At 37.1% G+C, this 20,492-nt stretch overlaps 1 protein-coding gene across 5 annotated transcripts in view; it reads right to left on the bottom strand.

The window, feature by feature from the left end:
* The window catches only part of CACNB2 (calcium voltage-gated channel auxiliary subunit beta 2), a 422,711-nt gene that overhangs the window by 9,733 nt on the left and 392,486 nt on the right, over positions 1-20,492 (bottom strand). For 3 of the 5 annotated variants that reach the window (XM_044678376.1, XM_044678377.1, XM_044678380.1), the window contains 4 exons: positions 14,335-14,468; positions 9,304-9,384; positions 8,133-8,191; positions 2,590-2,699 (listed from right to left, as the gene is read on the bottom strand). In XM_044678376.1, the coding sequence (XP_044534311.1) occupies positions 2,590-2,699; positions 8,133-8,191; positions 9,304-9,384; positions 14,335-14,468 (384 nt within the window). Of the gene's footprint in view, positions 1-2,589; positions 2,700-8,132; positions 8,192-9,303; positions 9,385-13,648; positions 13,711-14,167; positions 14,188-14,334; positions 14,469-20,492 lie in introns of all 5 variants that reach the window. The other 2 variants (XM_044678379.1, XM_044678378.1) reach the window with 2 other exon arrangements.

Below are 20,492 nucleotides of genomic sequence, written 5' to 3'. Positions count from 1 at the left end.
ATATTTCTTGAACTGCTGATGGAGAATTTACAGTATACTATTATGTTAAACCATACAGAGAAATAGATAAAAAGCCATGATGGAGTAAAGATAAATAGGTAAATAGATAAAAAGCTGTCATAGGAGTTAAGAAGACCTGGGTTTAAGTCCCATCTCTGGCCCATTCTCACATTCCAGCTTTATGATCCTAGGCAAGTCACTTAAAATTTAGTGCCCCATGTCACTTTCTAAGTCTATAAATTACTGAGCAGATGCTAATCTGCCTCGGTAAAGAAAGCTCCCCTTGAGAATTTTTTTACATTAATGAAATCATAGGTCCATTAAAAATATAGGTTTTATATATTATATTGTTTCTACATGAAATATATAAAATATTATATATAATAAAACATTATATACCATATATTATACATGTTATTATCATATTGAAATATATAGTCACCAAAGAATTCTAAATTTGGAGTTGGAAGGGACCTTGGCTGTCATTATGTCCAACTCTCTGGCTTCACAAAGAAGGAAAGTGAGGTCAAGAGAAGTTAGATGACTTGCCTAGGGCCATAGAGCTAGTATCTTAGGCAAAATTTGAACTTAGATCTTTTTGACTCCAACTCCAGCATTATCATACTGGGCTACTTCATTATACTAGCCTATGAGCTGCTAAAATGTAAAATACAACTAACAATTCAGATAGGATTCTTTTGCCAAATTAATTCATTAATATACAAAAGATCTTTTATATAGAGGGGCTACTGAGAATGGGTTATCCGAAAACATTAGTGGAGTATTTTCCTTTATATAAATCTAGCCACTAATAGGTGGAACATAGAAGGAAGTGGTAGATGAGGAGAGATTAAGGGTTTGTAATTCATTTATTTCCATAACATTTTTCTGATTTAGGGGCCAGATGTTCACTTGTGGCCCAGGTATGTAGCACAATAAGTTTTTGAGATAGTGGATGACTGGATAAACGATCTTTGTTCCATTATCTCCTCCTACTCCTTTTGTAGTATTTTTGCCCAACTTAGTCCTCTTAGATTTCTCCCTATTCCTGCCTCCCAACACAAAATTCACCTGGGTCTTGGGCTGCATGTTAGCATAGCGGAAAGAACAGTAGATTTGAGATTTAGATTTTGGACAGCAGAATTTACAAGCACAAACCCCACCTCTGCTACTTAATACTTGTGTGCCCTTGGGAAAAATCACTTAGTCTCTCTAGGATTAAGTTTTCTCATCCGTAAAATGAAGCATTTCAACTATAATTTCTTAGGTCCCGTCCAGATAAAATTCTGTGCTCCTTCATGCTTACCTCTTCCTCTCAGTCTACCCTTTCTCCTTATATGACAGAAAGCATGCCAACGATTCATTAAGATGCTACTTTTAGTAATACTATTTCTAATTTGGTGCCAAGAATAGTCTAAAAATAATATCTGTGAAGCTCGTACAACTGTCAGCTGCATTAAGTTGCCATCGTCACTCTAGCTGGAAAATTTATGTGGGCAAACCACCTCACTGGGCAAAACATCCTGCTGATGAAACCAAAGTTAAGGATGTCCATTCAATGGTATTCAATTCATTTAATTACTGAGCACCTCTTAGGTGCAAGGTGGCACCTCCTAAGTGCTGGAGATGCAAAGATTACAAATAGATGACAAGAATCCAGCCATCTAGAATAAAGAACTGGATTACACAGAGGTTATAAATCCAACTTCCTCATTTTGAGGATGAGAAAACTAAGACTCAGACGGAGACTCGCCATTGTCATATAGGTAGGAAGAGGCAGAATCTAAACTCCAGAATACCCTAAATCCAAGTGCAGTGGTTTTTTACATTCACGAATGATTGCCTGAACATTATTATAAAATGTAATTATTATAAAATGTAAAATATAAAATATATTATTATAAATACTTTTACTTAAATAAAACTGACTAGGATTTTATCTGAAAAGTATGTCCAATATTAGGAAATGTAAGGGTAAATGGCAGTTGGGGTAGGGGCCTCATCTGGGATAAACATTGGCTCCTCTGCATTTGCAGAGACCTACTAACGAGATTTTTCTACCTAAAATTCTAATGGATTTCATTAGCTTTGGAATATATTTGAGAAAAATTCGTGCCTTTTCTTAACTTTTTGCTTTACACTTTGATAGTTTTTGGTTTTTTGGTGTTTCCTTAAAAGTCAGATTAATTTCTTTATAGTGACTTTTGCTTGTTGAATACTTATAAATCAACATCTCAGTTCCTCTCTCTGGTTCTCTTCTCTCTCTCTCTCTCTCTCTCTCTCTCTCTCTCTCTCTCTCTCTCTCTCTCTGTCTCTGTCTCTCTCTCTCTCTCTGTATCTCTCTCTCTGTCTCTTACCTCATAGATTTTTTGCATGGAAAATACTTTATGAATTTCAAATTGCTAAATCAATACAAGTTACAGAATGGAGGACTTTTTTGGACCCTTGTCTGCCTCCTGGCTACATATGATTCCCTTTACTGAGTTCCAGGACAACTGGCGTGATTTAGATCTTTGCCATCACCAAACTGGAAAGTGTTTGAAATCCTTGTTAGAAGAGAACAGATTTATCAATGTTGAACAAACTTACCTAAGCTTGACCTTGTGTTGGACCGTTCTATTATCGCATGTTTACTAGGATTGTTTAATACTGAGCGTTTGGCAAGCGAGATGTCAGCCGTGACCCTTGTGATAGATATCCTGTAGGGGAAAAGAAATCATTAGGCTCAGGCTGTCAGAAAGTGGGTGAAAAAAGGTAATAGTTAAAATTAATTCAGGCAACTGAGCACGTGACATGAACTACATGAATGGGAGAATGCAAGACAAGCTCCACCGAAAACCTCATCGCAGTTTGGATAGTTGGAAACTTTAGATCTTTGGACCTTGGGCTCAGGAAATTTCCAACTACTTGCTGGGCATTTTGTTTATAACATATCCTGACTTTCCAGAAATTAGATAAATAAACCCAATATTTACTACAAAATTAAAGCAGATAAGGGTAATGTAAGAAGCCTAACAGATAGAGATCCAGTTCTGAAATTTGGTTCAAATCTGGACCCAGACGCTTCCTAGATTGTGACCCTGCACAAGTCACTTAATTCAAATTGTCTAGCCCTTGTCCTTCTTTCTTAGAATTGAGACTAAGACACTAAGACAAAAGAAATACCTACAGCCAAGCGGTATAATCTCTTGTTTGTGGGATAGTAAGGAGATCAGTGCCACTTGGCTTGGAGTTATGTAAGGTATAAGAAGATTAGAACATTAGGAATTCTCCAATTTATCAAGGGCTGTGAATACCAAATGGAAGGTTTTTTATTTGAATCTAGAAGTGAAAGGGAGCCATGGGAGTTTATTGAGTAGGGGGTGACCCAGTGGGATATGTACTTTAGGAACACCATTTTAATGGGCACATGGAGGATGGATTGGGTTGGAGAGAGACTTGAGGCAGGCAGACCTACCAGCCTGCTATTGTAAAAATCATTATGAGAGGTGATGAGGGTCTGCACTAGAGAGGTGGGCTTAGTACCCAGTGCTTGAAAGGACCCTGCTGAATGGACAAAGACTATGGACCAGGAAAATTCATAATTACCATTGTTCTCAGGATGTCACTGAATTTGAGCTCTGATCAATGTGGGTAATTCCCTTTGAAGATACAGTTTACAACTCAATCATGCTTTGTCATTGTGTGGAACTTGTACCAGCCTCTCTCAGAAACACTACAGAGGGAGAATTACATAAAAGCTGCTTATAGGTAGTCTTCTCTCCTCACAGTCCCTAAGCCTCTGCTTTGGGGAGAACACCCAGCAAAGAGACTTTCTGGTCTACAGACTTTGGATATGTTTTTTGCTGCCTCAGAAATAAATGCCAGCGATCATTCCTTTGGGGCACCGGTGGTATCCTTCCAAGGATATTGTAAAGCTGCATTGCATTAATGGAATACCATCTATTTTCCTGGTTTGTTGACTTTCAAAATCACTTCCTCACACATGGTCCAGGAAGAATCTGAGTTGCTGTGCACATTCTTATACTTCAATGCACATTCCAAAGATTTCACTGTAGATTTTTTAAATCTTCAGAATCACTGGGCTGGGGAATTTAATTAGTCACAGATGTTAGTTTTTCCTATTAGAGCAGGTTTGCCCTTTTTATTCTTCCATTGTCTCTGTTCTGCAAGGTGATATTTTTTAAAAGTTGTGTTTATATATAAGTGGGCTGGGTTCACTTTTTAAATAAGCCACCCTAAGTATGATGCCAAAGAGTAAAGAATTTTCATGTCTTGATATGCTCTCCTCCAGACTAAAACATCCAAAGATTTAATAAGTGGATAATGGTGAAAAAATAATATTGGACTTGAAATAATCAGTGTGTCAAGTTTGGGTGCTCTTAGGGAGGGATCCCAAGGAGATCATCTATCTCACCTGTTTTCATTGATGGAATTCTTTCTATTCCCTGTTATTTTGGCACAAATGCATTATCCATTGGGTAGCAAATTCTCACCCTTTCTTCATTCTTGTGACACTGAATTGTGGGTTACTGAACAGACCCTCCTTTCTACCTTTATTTCCAATTCTTGTTTCTTTATGGACCCTACCAAAAGGACCCCAAACTTTGACATCCCTCTCCAAATCTATCTCACCCTTCTACTGTGGTCTCTGTCATCTCTTCCTCTATAATCATCTCAGTTTAGTATTTCTTCTCCCCTTCTCCTTCCATCTTCTGGTCCTCACTGACACAGAGTTCCATTCGGTTGACACTGATTTACCTTTCCAACACAGGCCACCTTTTTTCCTCATACCCTTGAGACTCATTAGTCCTAATGGGGGAAATGGAATACTTCTCGACGCTTAATGACAATTCTAGACTTACATTATCACTAGCACCTAGAAACTTCTTTTCAGTGCTGCTGGAAGGCACTTGTTCATCTCTTGGAATACCTGGCTTCCTTTACTACTCGGATCGTGTCACCCTTTTCATGACATCTTTACTGGTGAAAAGATCTCTCTCTCTCTCAAAATTATTCTACTTGTACATGCTGCATCCTTCATTAAGTAATTTCCTCATAGGGACGTATGAATTCACTTATGGTCTTGTACCTCCAGTATAGTGCCCGACATGCTGTAAATGCTTAATAAATGCCTACTGATTAACTCCTTTGAACCTCAGACTTCAGGATAAGTAACCTGGATACTTACAAAGTACAACTCTGGCTCCACGGATGAGGACAAGCCAAGAGAAGTTCATCAATGTGTACACAGGTTATTTCTTTCCAGCCAGCAATAATGGTTTGTTAGATAAACTGCCATTGCTATTTCATTTTTCTCTTAATTAAAACAATCAAGTTGGTTGATCACTTCGTAAATAGAGTCAAGATACAACCTCTGACTGAGATTTCCCCTTCTGAATTCCTGGGCTGCTCAGGTCCAAGGTTACACTTTTCTCTAAATATGAGAGCTAACAGAATGATCCCATTCTCTCTCTTTCTTTCTTTCCTTTTGATATATCTTTCTTTGCTAAAGAAGAAGCAGTGCATTTACTAAAGTATAAAAAAAGCATCAAAGCTTCACTAGAAGGACACACTGTATTCAGGGAATTCTCACGTAGACTGTTCCAAACCACACTAGGAGCCAGAGCCAGAGAATGAATAAATGAAAACTAATTTATTCTAGCAGGGCAGATTAGAGGCACACCTCTTAGTCTTAGCCAGGTCTCTACAAAGCCACAGGCAATGGTACTTGGCACAGCATGTAATAAATCATTTCATGAAGTTATGGAAAATTAAAATGAGAAGAGTTAGGGAAGGCAAGCCTAGCTGATAAAACCTTATTTTTCTTTTTCTCTTTAAAAATACATTTATTCCTTTCTTGATTGTGTCCCTTCCTTGAACTGTGTTGAAAAAAAAACCTCATTCTCTGCTTTTCCCTAATTTAGAAACCATGGGAAAGTTTTCTTTCTACCCTATTTCAAAATGGCAGCCCAAAAGGTATAATGAAAGGAATAAATAATGAATGAATAAATATACAAAAAATAAATAAAACAAATAAAAACAATAAATAAATAAAAATAATGACTGAATAAACAAATAAATAATGAAAGGAATAAATGATCCAGTGTAGAATGCTTTAGGAAACTCCTGAACACTAATGATACATCCAATCTGGCAACATGCTTTCAGATCTTCTTTGGTGATGGTTGGTGAGGAGGGGGCTAGGATATAAGGAAGAAAGATAAAGGAATTTCCACAGTGAAAATCCAGAAAAATGGTCCTCATATTGCCAGGCTCCCTTGTCCTTTCCTCCTGCTTTAAATTCCAAAGCTACATTTGATGACTTTCATCCTGCTCCAGTGATCAAGGATGAATGGGTACAGCAAGTGGAACTTCTGTAATAATACCACCTCATCTTTATGGAGTTCTTTTTTTAATAGATAGATATATTTTGTATTTTTAAAAAAACCCTTACCTTCTGTCTTAGAATCAAAACTGTATATTGATTCCATAGCAGAAGAGTGGTAAGGGCTAGGCAATCCAGGGTTACCCAGCTAGAAAATATCTGAGATCACATTTGAACTTCCCATCTCTAGGTTTGGCTCTCAATCCACTGAGCCACCTAGCCACCTCCTTTGGAGTTCTTTTAAAGTTGACAAAGCTGTTTCTCCCACAACTGCCTGAAGCAGGAAATGCAAGTAGTATTATTTGTATTTTATAGAAGAGAGCCTGGATTAGATAGGTTAAAGGACTTAACCAGGCAGGGCCACTCAGGGAGTAGGTGTATCAGCCAGCACTTAAACTCTGTTTTTTAAAATTTTTTAATATTTTTTAAATCCTTACCTTCCATCTTGGAATCAATACTGGGTATTGGTTCCAAGGCAGAAGAGCAGTAAGGGCTAGGCAATGGGGGTTAAGTGACTTGCCCAGGGTCACACAGCTGGGAAGTGTCTGAGGCCACATTTGAACCCAGGACCCAATCCACTGAGCTACCCAGCTGCCCCTCAAACTCTGATTTCTAAGCCTGGAACACTTTCATAATAACTCATTACTTCTTTGATAGCTATTATTCCAAGAGTTGAGAACTGGCAACTCCTCCCACTTGACTGCAAGTTCTAGGGTGGAATTTGAACTTTATCTAACCTGTTTACCTTCCCTGGTGCTTGACACAGTGCTCCATACAGAGGCAGTGCCTTTTAAGGGATTATTGATTGACTGATGGAGATACGGGGCTACTAAATATTTATTAAGCCCCTACTATGTGCCAGGCACTGCGCTAAACACTGGAAACACAGAGAAAGGTAAAAGATGGTCCTTGCTCTCAAACAGCTTATGGTCTAGCTCACCTGAAAGCAATTATGTGCAAATAAGCTATATATGGGGTAAACTGAAGATAATCAATTCCTTAAGCATTCATTAAAGGGCACCAGAAAAGACTTTTTGTAAACTCATCTAGAAATGGGAGCTACTAACTTGTATATAAGGATCCCTGCTAAGGCATGTTGACTTAGAAAACCATATGATGACATTATTTCTATTTTATTGAGTTTTTGTTTATTTTGTTAAATCCTTCCCAATTACATTTTAATCTGGCTCAGGATCTCACTGGGGCCATACATTTGATACCTCTGGTGTAGAATACAGGATTTTAGCTGGGTCTTGAAGGAATCCAAGGAGCCCAAAGGGGGAAAAGAGGAGGGACAGTCAGTGAAAATGCCCAGAGTCGGGAGATAAGAGTTTCTTATGTGGGAAATGGCAGAGACCAATGCCACTGGATGGCAGAGTTTGTAGGTGGGAGTAAAGTGTAAGAAAATTGGGGCAGTAGAATGGGCTCAAGCTGGGAAGGGCTTTGAATGGCAAACAAACAAAAGATTGTAGATTTGATCCTGCAGGGAAAGGGAGCCAGTGGAGTTTATTTAATAGGGAGGTGGCATGGTGAGATCCGTGCTTTAGGAATCTTAATTTGCAACTGGGTAGAGGACATTCTCTACTAAGAATGACTCTATTCTGAAACTAGTTAGGCTTCAGAGAGCAGTTTTACATACACCATGAGCCTCATCAGGTAGCATGTGCTTCTCCCTGCAGGATTCTGCTTGACTTCTCCAAAGATGAAACAAATGAGAAAATAAAAAGCATGTTAATGTACTTACCGCCCTTCAAATCTGTGTTTTAAAAAATCAAACAGTGCTTTCTGCATCATATCTGTCACCTAAAAATAAGCAAAGCAACAAATTAAGGTATGACAAACATCACTGCTTGTGCTAAAAAAAATGTTTTTATTAAGAATGATAGACGGGATTTATATTTGGAAAAAATGGTATAATTTGAAGTTTATCATTTTCTATTTCTGATTTTTGGTAAAAAAACAAAACAAAACAAAAACAAACCATAAAAGCAGCTTCTATTTTCCTCAAATCTATTGTAAATGGTTCATTTATATTAGAATCACAGAACCAGAGAATATTAGAATAAGATGGAACCTTAGAAATCAATGAGTAAAACCTACACCAGAAGGACCAACTTATACTATTAAAGTGTAGAATATCCCAAGTGCCAGTAGAGCCTTTGACTGAAGATTGCTAGCAACAAGAACTTCATTACCTCCTGAGGAAATCTCTTCTACTCTTGCATAATTATAGTTATCAGAAGTTCTTCTAATAAGCTAGAATCTGTCTCTCTTATTAATGTAAGATGATGTCTCCTTTTTTTCTATATTCTTGTGCCCTCCTCACCAGCCATCATCACAGAAGAACTGTCTTGAAGAACTTCATTCCCTCTTATTCCCTAATTTTGGAACTGTGGGGGAAAAGCCTTCATTCTACCCTATTTCAAAATGGCAGCCTAAAAGGAATAAATTATCATGTGTAGAATGCTATAGGGAAATCCTGAACCCTACTGATATTTCTAATTTGGCAATCTTTTTTTCAGTCCTTCTTTCTTAGGGGCAAATCAAGCAAAAGAAATGGAAAACCTCTTTCACACGACAGCTTGTTGGATATTTAATGAGAATCAGTGGATCATTTTTGTTCTCCCCAAGTCTTCTTTATACCAAGTTTAGCTCCTTCAAATGTTTCTCAAATGAAGAACTGTTATACTCTCTATTTAATGACACTATCAATTTTTTCTCTGACTGAATATACAGCCAATGGCCAAGTTTTCCCAAGTAGCAGCCAAAAATAGTACTTGTTAATACATGTCAACAGTTGTAAATAATTTGGTTATTACTGTAGACCCATTGTAGTTAAAAAATTGGGACGGGGGACACCAAGGAAGAGAGCAATTCTACTTGCCACAAGATGCTACTCAAGAGAAGCTACTTACCTCATAGCCCTTCAGAGAAGGTCCCACTAACACTACCGGTCGCATAGAAGGCACCACATCATAAGGAGGAATGTGCTCTGTCTGCAGAGAGAGAAGATGCTTTTAGAACCTCTCAGGAGGACCAGATGCTTATAACTCATCTATAAGCCACCAACTCACTATCCAGGGGATTCAACCAAGAGGAATAATGAGGTACTAATTTTCCAGATTTTTTTTTTGCCTCTGCCAAAAATAAACTCAATCCAAGGTGTGAGTTTATTTTTCAGAAGTTATTCTATGCTTGAAACCGTCATAATTCCCTTGCCAATCTCTAGACATGGTATTCTCCATAGGCAAACTCATCTAGAAGAAGGTGCTGTTTCAGAAAGAGCCAGGTGACATGGTGGAAAGATTGTAGGAAATGTGGGAACATGTCTTGCACATGGGATGGCTTTAAGAAATCTTTTGGCATTGCCTGTAAGGCAATGGGAAGTATGTTGAAAATAGAAATAGTCCAGATTATTGGGCCAAACATGGCTCAATAAAAGAAGGGAGAAAAAAAAAAGATTTTAAGTCTTTTGTTTGAAGTATTGGCCTCATCTAATAAGGAAGGAGATGAACTACAAATTCCCTATAAGACAAATATATAAAATTCTTGGATGAGGAAACTTTCCTGCATTTTATGGTCTCAGAGAATTTCCCAGAGCATTGAGAGGCTGTACCTTGCTCAGGATCACACAGCTAATGTGTGTTAGAAGGCAGGCTTTGAATCCAACTCTTTCTAGTTATAAGACCAGCTCTCCAACCACTATGCCATATTGTGTCTTTTCTATTTCCAAGCAGGATCTAATCCACATAGATGTCATTTCTAAAAATAAGTGCTAGGTATAAATTGATGATTTTTACAAAGAGACTTTTAAAAAACACTAGCATGCTGAAAAATCGAAATTCAAAGGGTGGAACCATAGACTTCATTTCTATTTCATTTACTCAGTGGTACTTCAATAGGCTAAACAAAATTATATTCTCTTTATGTCTTAACATATAATCAGGCAAGGATTTGCCATTAGAGGATCATAGAAGTACACATAGAATTGACTTCATTTTTATAGGAGATACTGAAGCCTAGGGAAGTTAAGGGACTTGTCTAGGATTGCACTGTTTGTTATTAAGAATCCGAGCTGGGATAGATCCTCTGACTTTGGATCCAATGCTTGTTTTTTTCTTTCTTTTTTTCCCTTCCTTTACCTCTCCTTCCTTCTTTTCTCTCTTTCTTTTCTTCCTTTTCTCTTCCTTCCTTCATTCCTTCCTTCCTTCCTTCCCTTTCTGTCTTGGAATCAATATTAAATATTTGTGCCAAGGTAGAAGACTAGGCAATGCAGGTTAAGCAACTTGCCCAAGGTTACCCAGCTAGGAAGTGTCTGAGACCACATTTGAACTCAGGTTCTCCTACCTCTAGGCCTGGCTCTCTACCCACTGAGTCACTCAGCTGTCCCACTAATGTTCTTTACGTGGCACCATGCTGCCTTTCTAGCCCATGTCTACATTTTGCAGCCGGATTTGAGGCATTTCTATATAACATGGCTGACTCAAACCCTTCTGCAATTAAAAACATGGTAGGGATGTGAGGAGTTACAGAGATGGCCAGTTACAAAATCAAGCAGATCATTGCCATAGTTCAACTGGTAGATTCAAGATGAAGTAAACGGTCAGAAAATAATGAATAATGAAATTTACTTTATGTCAAAGACATAGTTCTACAACTGAAGACATACAAGTGGTTGAGGATTGGTCAGTTTCTTTCTTTAGGGCAAATAAAGCACAGCCTTTGATGCCAAGATCTTAAAGTTTCTTCTTAAATAGAGCACCTATTGATTTGTGAATTACTCTAAATAAGTTAGTAAGATAAAATTATTTACAATCTTTAGCTTCCTTTAAGCTCAAGTGCCATCACCGACTGGAAGCTTTTCCTTATTCCTTTTGTTACTATACCCTCTTTCTCAAAATTTCATGTGAACATTTATCTGTTTTCATGTTATATTTCCCAAGTAGAATGTAAGCTCCTTGAGGGTAGGGGCAGTTTGTTTTATTTGGTCTTTATGTCCTTGCAATATTAGGATGCTTGGATTAGAATACTTATTTTTAAACATATGTGGACAAAAAGGAAATGTCTTTTAAATTACTATGAGTATTTTATAAATTAACTATGATTATATGAGAAATATATAATAATTTTATATATAATCATACATGGAATTTTGATGAATTTGTTTTTGTATCACAATTTTTAAGGAGTTTTTTGCATATTAAAATAATTTATTTTGTCATTAAAATAATTTTCCTTTATGTTTCTGATTCCTAGTTTGTTTTAAAAAGCACCTTCAAAACAAAAGCACCAATCTGGAAAAAGTCACCGTAGCATACATATTCCAGTGAAGGGAGAACACAATACTACATACTGTATTGTCATTTTTCATTGTTTCAAACGTTTAGTGAGTTTCCAGGTAAATTTAAAGAGACACAACAAGGTAAAGAACATTGTATACAAGAAGTAAAAAACCAAGACAAACATGAATACAGTGACAGCACAGAATGCCACACAAGCACCAACCTAAGCCATCTAAGACATGGAGAACAACCTCGCGGCCAAATCTCTCTCTCTGCAGTGCTACATAAAAGTTCACCACATAATTGATAACATAAGAAGAATGAGTACCAGTGCCCAAGGCATCATAAGCATATAAATGAACTTATTTATATAATACAGGCGCAGGCCCAAAACATTTGGAAGCCATGTCCTTGTAACTCTGCAGCATCAAGAGATTGTTTCCACCTTTGAGACCAGGAATGCAAATTGTTTGATGCATGCATTTTAGCCCAAAGAACTTCTAAGTCTGTAATTAGGAGGGTCAGTGTCAGATGCAATAAATCTTTGCTTTTTGTTTTGTTTTGTTTTGTTTTGTGACTGTCAACCAACAAAGAGCTACCCATTGCTAGTCATCAACCAGCTACTTAAGAAATAATTAGGGTAGATACAGAAATTACCTTATTTGATGGAATAGTGGTACTTTGAACACTAAACTAAAATAAACCAAATGGATTTTTGGCTGCCCTTTCCTGTTATCTTTTTTATTTATTTATTTATTTTTGGTTATGCTTTCTTCACTGGCAAAAATAGTGGAGTGCTTTTATTTTTTTTATTGTTTTGGGATCTATTTGGAGGTATGGGGAACTTGAGGAATAGATCAGGGAAAATAGTGAGGAGCTCTGGTTATCATCTGATCACTGGTTCTAATCTACTCGCTGCAGATTGTTGATGTTCAGGTGAAGACTTAAGGGCTAACACTGGAGTAAAAGAGATCTCAGAGACCAGCGAGTCCAGTATCCAGTATTTTACAGAGGAAATAGATTCAGTGAGTTTAAGTGACTTGCCCAAGACCATAAAGGGAGGTGGGATTTGAACCCACGTCCTCTTTCCCCAGTGATAGTGCTCCTTCTACTCTACTACAACACTTCTGGTTGATGGCATTCAGTTGTTAAGTTTCTATTCAGAAACTACAACTGATGACTTCGGCGAAAACTTCAGAAGGGATACCAACACGAGTCCACAAAGACTAGACTACTTTTCTGTTTGAATCTTTGTGAAAAGGAATTGGGTCATTCTTAGAAGATGAGCTTTCTTTTTAAATTACTGATGGTCTTCATAAAGAGATTCTGATGCTTTAATCTAAGCACTTTTTTTTAGGGGGGGGCAGATTATGGTTCTGTTGTCTTTAGTTATTTACTGGCAATTGTAATGTATAGAAAACAAACAAATAAAAACCTCCCCAACCTCCCCAGTTTAGTATCTAGCACCATATAAATTACTTTTGAGTTCTGGATGCATAAGGTAGAAGACCCAATCCAAGCAAAGAAGAGTTGGACCTTGTGAGAAGGTTGGGGGAGGCGGGTGAACAGAGGAGAATTTATTTACTGCACACCCTTGTGCTGGAATTCACCCACTGTTTTTGCCAGCCTTGGTAACACTGTCATATTTATCGCAGTGAGGACAGATGGTGGTGTGTGAAAGAAGGCAAGGAACGGGAATTAGGGGATTCCTAAAAAAAGGGAGAAGTAGGCAGCCTCTCTCAGAAGCTGCAAAACCAACTGACAGGAAGTGGACTCTTGTCTGAAATAAAGGGTTCTGAGAAAATACCAGTCAGCAGAGACAATCGCATCATTCTTTGACACCTTGTTTGGCCAGTGGCAAAGGCTCACGGGGAGACTGCTAGTCCCAGTGTCCAATAGATGGGATGCTGCAATCTGACTGATGGAAAAGGCAAGAACATGGGGAGAGAATTTATATATGACAATAGGAAAAACTCACAGTAAACCGCCAAAACAAGCCTGCAGTTTTCCACTGGTCTTGTTCATCTGCAGATTTTGCACCTAGTGGATTAGAAGTTTAAATACTGACTAAATTAAAAATTGAAGGCTTTTTTTTTTTTTAGTACAAGCTATGTATCTGGATATCACAAATTAGATTCTAGTCATCGTTTTAATATGCTTGATTATGTTAAAAAAATCTGGAAAAAAAAAGAAAGACAAAGACAGACAGAATCAGCATGCACTATAGAGGTGCATTATGTGGAGTCGTCAGTGTTGGATGTTCCTGGATGCTTCAATCACTTCCTTTGGTGGTCTATTATTCCATCAAAAAGGATAAGTACTGTAATAGTGTTTCACTGAGTCACTCTCTGAACTTGGTTTAAATGCATGGACTCAATTAGCTGCTTGATAGGTCCCTTTCTTAGTACTGGAAGGATTGTACTTAATAAAATTGTGGGTATTAATGCTAATGATGCCAGTGGCAGGATAAACACAGCTTATGTCAATGTAAACTTACCGATTTCTGTTTCTGCTTAGCTACAGCGGCATGAAAAAGAAATAAAGAATAACAGAGCATGCATGTTATTGGCTTGTAAGAGGACACAGACAGTCAACAGGACTAGAAACGTGGTGCAGTGGCAGTTGAGCAGGTGGACAGATGGGAGCTCGGAAGTTAAAGGTTACCTTCTTAAAGAAGGGCATTCGTTTCTCTTTGGAGTGGGGTGACGTTACACTGTTTGCACTGGGCTTAGGGGAGCGGTGGTTGGCTGGAATATCATTTTCTTCTGCATCTAAGCCAGTAGCATCTATGTCTATAGCTATATACAGACAAACAATTCAAAATCATCAGGTGGATAAGAGAGGAAAAACAGGTTATGATGAAAATAAAATGGAATTAGACCCAATTACCTGGAATCAAAGGATTACCGTGAAGGTTCCACACAGCACACAAACTTGACAGAAAAACTTGTAGGCTAAAGCATATGAGGATTGCAAAAGTAGACCCATCTAACACAACTTGAACATACTTTCAAAATATCTGTTTGCATAATTAAATGAGCTTTGTACTCAATCCACCGGAGAAGATAGGGTATTTTTAGAATCAAGCTGACATTTGTGAAGTGTAGTTTGGAACGTGGCATTGTATCTTGGGTACAATACTCATAGAATAACGTGTCACTTGATTTCTTCAAGTGATGCATTGTGGAAAGTAAGCAAGAGAAACCTGGAAACCTTCAATCCCATCAACGGCAGTCCAGGTTCTGTTACTACTTTGCTCTGAGCCAGAACCGGAGCCATCTCAAAAAGCCTCCTGAAGATACAACAGGCATTTGAACTGCAGAAGGAGGGGAAGATTTCACTCCAAAAGCCCAAAGGAATGATAGAGGAAGTGTTAAATAGTCCAGGAGATATTACAGGATGGAAGGGAGTGGAGTGAAACCAAAATGGCCCATGGAAATGAAGCTAGACCCAATAAATAGCAAAGTAAAGGTAAAATATTCAGTGTAATGAGTTAAATGACATCAGTTTTGGGGAGGAAGAGAGCAAAACATTATATAGAATGGGATAGAATGGTGCAGAATGAAAACTGGGATCAATCGTCAGGAAACCAGGGTTCCAGGTCTGGTCCTGCCATTAATTAGCTGAACAACCTTAGGACAGTTGTGAAACTCTAGGTCTTAGTTCTTCATCTGTTAAATGGAGGCTTTTCCTTGGACCTAGACTCTATGATTGTATAATCTAACCCTTTTAAATGTTATATTTCTTTAAAAAATTATAGCTACTATAATAATAACTGAAATTATGCCCATTAATTTATTTGATCTTGATGACAGTTTTGGGATATAGATATCATTACTGTTCCTACCTTACAGATAAAGAAAATGGAAAGAAGTGAAATGATTTGCCCAAGATCATTCAGCTAGTACATGTATGAATCCAGATTCAAATCCAAATTTTCCTAATTCCAAATTTAGGACTCTATTTAAAACATCATAATGGCAGGCACTTTTAAGCTCAGATTTTAATTCCTTCTTTGTATAGTTGAGGAAACTGAGGCTGACAAAGGTCAAATGACTTACTCAAAGGCAAATAGCTAGTTGGAGACAGAATCTGAGTCAGAACTCTGGGTTATCAATTTCTAGATTATTATTTAATCAATAGTTTTTTATACCAATATCTTACACTGGTCAAGCCCATTCTGGTTTTCAAAGCATATTCACATTACCTTTGTTTCAACCCGAAGATGATTGATGATTGGAAAGTAGGACAGGTATTATTATTATACTTACTTTCAGATGAGAAAGCTAACCAAAGAATGACTTGCCCATGGTTATCTAAGCTAGTAAGTGGCAGGACTGGCATTCAAATCCAGTCCTTCTAATTTCAAGAACAAAACTTTTTTTTTTCTGAAATGTTCATCCATCTCTTCATATATTTTGATAGAGATCATCTCCTGTTCATGGGAAAATGACCTCTTCTAAAAATAGTAGACTAGAACAATGGAAGGATATCTGCTGGCTACAGAGAAATAGCACAATATTTTATACATACCCTTTCACATAAAACCAATATACATAAGAAAGAGAGATTCAAAGACAAAACTCTTGCTTCTAAAAAGAAAGTAGTCCAACATTCATTAGCAGCTGGCTGTAGGACAGGTTCTGTTCTCAGTAGAATGAACACTGTCTGCCCCTTTTTTGAGCAACAGGAAACAATCTGAGAGGTTTTGCCTTCCTTTTCATTTTGATAATTAAGATGGCTATCAAATGATTCTGTTCCATTAAAACGATAGGGAGTCTATTGTGTCCCTCACCATGTGGCTAAGTAGGAAGTGCACAGAGCAACGAAAACAAGAGTCAACCATAATCAGAGTCAAAATGAACTGAGTGAGAAAGTGCCTCTCAAGCAGAGATAGATTTTTTTTTACATTCCTTATATTTCTCAATTTATCTTTTCCACTCTCTGTCATCCTTTATAACAAAGGAGAAAAAAGAGGAAAAATACACTTCTGGAAAACTGATACATCAAAACAATCCAATATTATGTGTATTATTTCAAACTTATTGGCTCTATCTCTTTGTTAAGAAGGGAGAGATACAGACTCACATCTCTTCCTTGGGACTACGCTTGTTCATTATAATTTTACGTCCTTCAGTTTTGATTATTTTTGGTTGTTCTTTATATTTACCTTATTGTAACCATTGTGTATATGTTTTTTTTTCACAGTTTATTGAGTCAGGCTCGGGATTTTATTATTATCTGAACAGGGAAGACTATGACAAAGGTAGTTAAGCCTTCCCTTAAATGGCAAATTCCCAACCAATTTCATTTCCTCATTTATATGTGGCTGGGAAAACACCAAGCAGAGCGGGGGAATTTGAGGGAATTGAGAGAATTAGAAAAGCAAACAATAGTGGGAATTGAGGTAATTGAGTAAACCATTCTGACACCATCTTGTGACTCAATTTTGGAACTAGCTCAGTTCCTCTTCTATTCAATTATGGGTTGAGTCTAACTTCTGTCTTGTGGTAAAATTTTCTTTGATTGTGGGAAATGGGAGAAAACTTTATTGCATTATTTGAACCTATCTTTGCATGGGTAGGAAGCTGGACCACTACTACCTCCTACTTAAGAGACCTTTAACTAAGGACCTGTTATGTTGACCAGAAACCCAGGCAGACCAAAGAATGATGCAAGGAATTTTCTTACAATTGTACATTTGAAGCAACCCATGTATCTTACCTGAAGACTAGTCTTGCACTGATTAATCAGTTATTGTTTCCATATTCCTTTGATAGTATACAGTCAATGTGGGGGAGTAGAATGAACTATCTTTTTTTTTCTGATTTTTTGGGAATTATATATGGCCACTCTACCCCTTCCCAACTGAGGCAGTTCCTAATCTTTCATCCAAATTAGAAATCCGATTACCTAATGTATTGTTTCCTTTTAATTAATTAGTTTTATTTTATTAATTTAAAATAGATGTATAAAAGTCTGTCTTTCCCCCTGTGTTTGGAGTCCATCCTTAAGCCTTAAGCTGAGAAAAAGGCCTGGTCTCAATTTATTAAGCAATTGAAATGCATTGCTTAATAAATAAAAATGCTCAGAAGCTTAAACCTTTGTTTTCTTAGTCATTACATCTTTCACGTGCCACAGGGAAAACATTTATTAAGTATTTAGATTAAGATAACTAACCAATAGAAACGAGACCAGGAAGAGAGTCCAATTCAACTGAGTTAACCTTTATTTGGTACCTATCATAGACAAGGTGTTGGAAAAAACTAATGAGTTAGGGGGTATGGCCTATTCACTACGAATCAGTAGTCAAATCAATTGAATGGCTACCGATGTCAGTGGTGTAAAACTCAAATAAAAATGGGTTCCTTGAGCTGCATCCTAACTTAGAAAACTACAAATTAACACTATTTACATTATATGGTATTTTCATTTATTTTCTTAAACATTTTCCAATTATACTTTGATCTAATTTAGCCTCAGGAGATTTGTGGGCCACTTGTAGCACTGAGCTTGACACCTCTAAATTTTTAGATCATAAATCTGTGATTTTTTAACTTTTTAACTTTTACTTTTTTTATTTTACATTTTAGTTTGGCTGTGACATCATCTAGGTGTCTGGCCACAGATTAACATGGTCAAAGTAAGTTTGATTTTTCACCCTTTTACATGGAACCTTGATCCTAAAAAAAAAAAAAGTTACCAGTTCATTTGCTGGAATTTAATTTTCTTTGTGAACATTGCTCATCTGGCTGTTGTACATGAGAACACTTGGGTTTATTTGGAAACAGTAATAATGAATTCTAAGGGCTTGAGAATGATGTGTTTTCCTCTGAATGTGGCTAAGAGACTTAACCTTCCCTCTCCCGTGGAGCCATTTCTTGGAGCAGAGTAGAAAGAATAGAATGGCTAACCTTAACTGGACAAATATGGAGATGTAGTGAGAAGGATGAAGGATGCTTAGCAACTGGAATACTAGATTACAGAATGATACCATAACATATCATGTCTCCCCTAAGTTTTCTCATTTCATCTTCATCATTACTTCCTTCGACTTATCCTAATATGGCATGATGCTCACTAGGCTAGTTGTTCTTCTGTTTCTCAGCATCTTCGCTAAAATGTGATGCTTAGTATTGAACATGATGCTTTTGAGGCAGTCTGAGTGAGGCAAAGTATAGCAGAATAAGTACTGAAATCTTTCAATGCCCCCTGACATTGCATTATCCTTTTTTTTTTTTTTTGGCTGCTAAATCATAACTGTTAACTTGCTAATTTTAGCTCATTTTTAGCCTGACCACATATATTTGCCACAAGGGGTCATATTTTTCTTCCTTTTTTTTCAGAGGGAAAAAGTGAAAAAGGAGAAAAAATATTTTTCTTAAGAATATTGATTTAATTTTAAAAAGAAAAGCCAAGATAAAAAAGCATACAGAGATACAATTCTTACAACACCATGCCGTGCTTTTCTACTCATACTTTATTAACTATCCTTGTTTTCATTTCCTATGTGTGTCTTTTAAGAAATCTTTTTCTGATGAGTTTGTTCTGCATATCCATTTTTTTCTTCAGGCAATGCTCCCTTCTCTCCTTCATTAGAGTGATTTTTCTTTATGACTTCAAAATTTCATACTGAAGGGCTTCCCAAATCTCCTAAGCTGGCTTTTTCTTTAGAAGTTTTGGCCATAGGATCAATCCCTTGAGGATTCTTCTTCTAACATTGAAGATACAGGTCACTTTATGCCTGGCTTTCCTCTCCTCCATCACAAATTCTAAGATGGAGTGGTCACTTCCTCACTGGGTTTCCATCATTTCTACCTCATCAGCCACTTCTTCCCTATTGCTTAGAATCACATCCAGAATAGGATCTCCTTTGCCTATTTCTTATAATTTAAGCAAAAAAAAAAGCATGTGAGACAGAAGACTAGCATCATTTGAAGGAGAAAAAATTCCAGAAAGGATCCAGTAGTAAAATCTCTGATTGTTAATGAAGGATAACTATAAAAGCATGTCATGGTGCTATAAGAACTGTATCACTATTGTGCATTCAGAATTGAGATGTGATCAATGGAGTTGCTTGGGGAAGACTATTCTTAGGACATAGGAGTTAATGCAACCTGTTATTCAATTTTGTAATTTCACTGACCTGCTTAGCACTTCCACATTGTTGCTAGACTCTGCTTTCAGTCTCTTTTCTCCTCTAATGTGTCCTATATACATTTCTCTGAATCAGGCTTCTGCCCAAATTTTTTTTAATCTTCTTATTGACTCTTCTAGATCAATTCTCTTTAAAGTGTTAACAAGAGGCTGTTTTCTCTTTATAGAATAACATGTTCTACCACCCTAGACTGTACTCGCAGTGTTAGCCAAGGAAATAAACCTGTTTTTTCCTATACCTGTTATGATGCCTTTTATTTCCAAGCCACAACCTTTGTTACTCTTTCTTCCTAGCTTCAAAGCTCAAGAAAGAATATATAATTTTTTTAAACTAGTGGGTCCTTTCTGAAAATTTTATTCTTCCCACTTCTCCGAACTACCTGAGATTATGTTTTTGTGCCTGTCTTTCTCCATGGTTTTGATTTACTTTTGTTTGTTCAGTTTCTCCAATTAGATTTCAGACTCTATGAGAGCCTCTTTTGCTCTGATGCACAGTACCAAGGACAGTGGTCTGTACTTGGTGCTTAATATATATGTTTCCTATTATAGGAGATTTAGGTCAGCAATGAGCACAGTAGAGATTTCTCCATGCTCTACTTCTGTTTCTGCATTCCAATTCTTAGCTTGCCTTTTTCAGTAAATATCCTTCCTCTTTGATGAGTTGT

Source organism: Gracilinanus agilis, chromosome 5, assembly GCF_016433145.1.
Source record: "Gracilinanus agilis isolate LMUSP501 chromosome 5, AgileGrace, whole genome shotgun sequence".
NCBI classification, from domain to species: domain Eukaryota; kingdom Metazoa; phylum Chordata; class Mammalia; order Didelphimorphia; family Didelphidae; genus Gracilinanus; species Gracilinanus agilis.
This window is presented reverse-complemented; position numbering and strand designations above follow the sequence as displayed.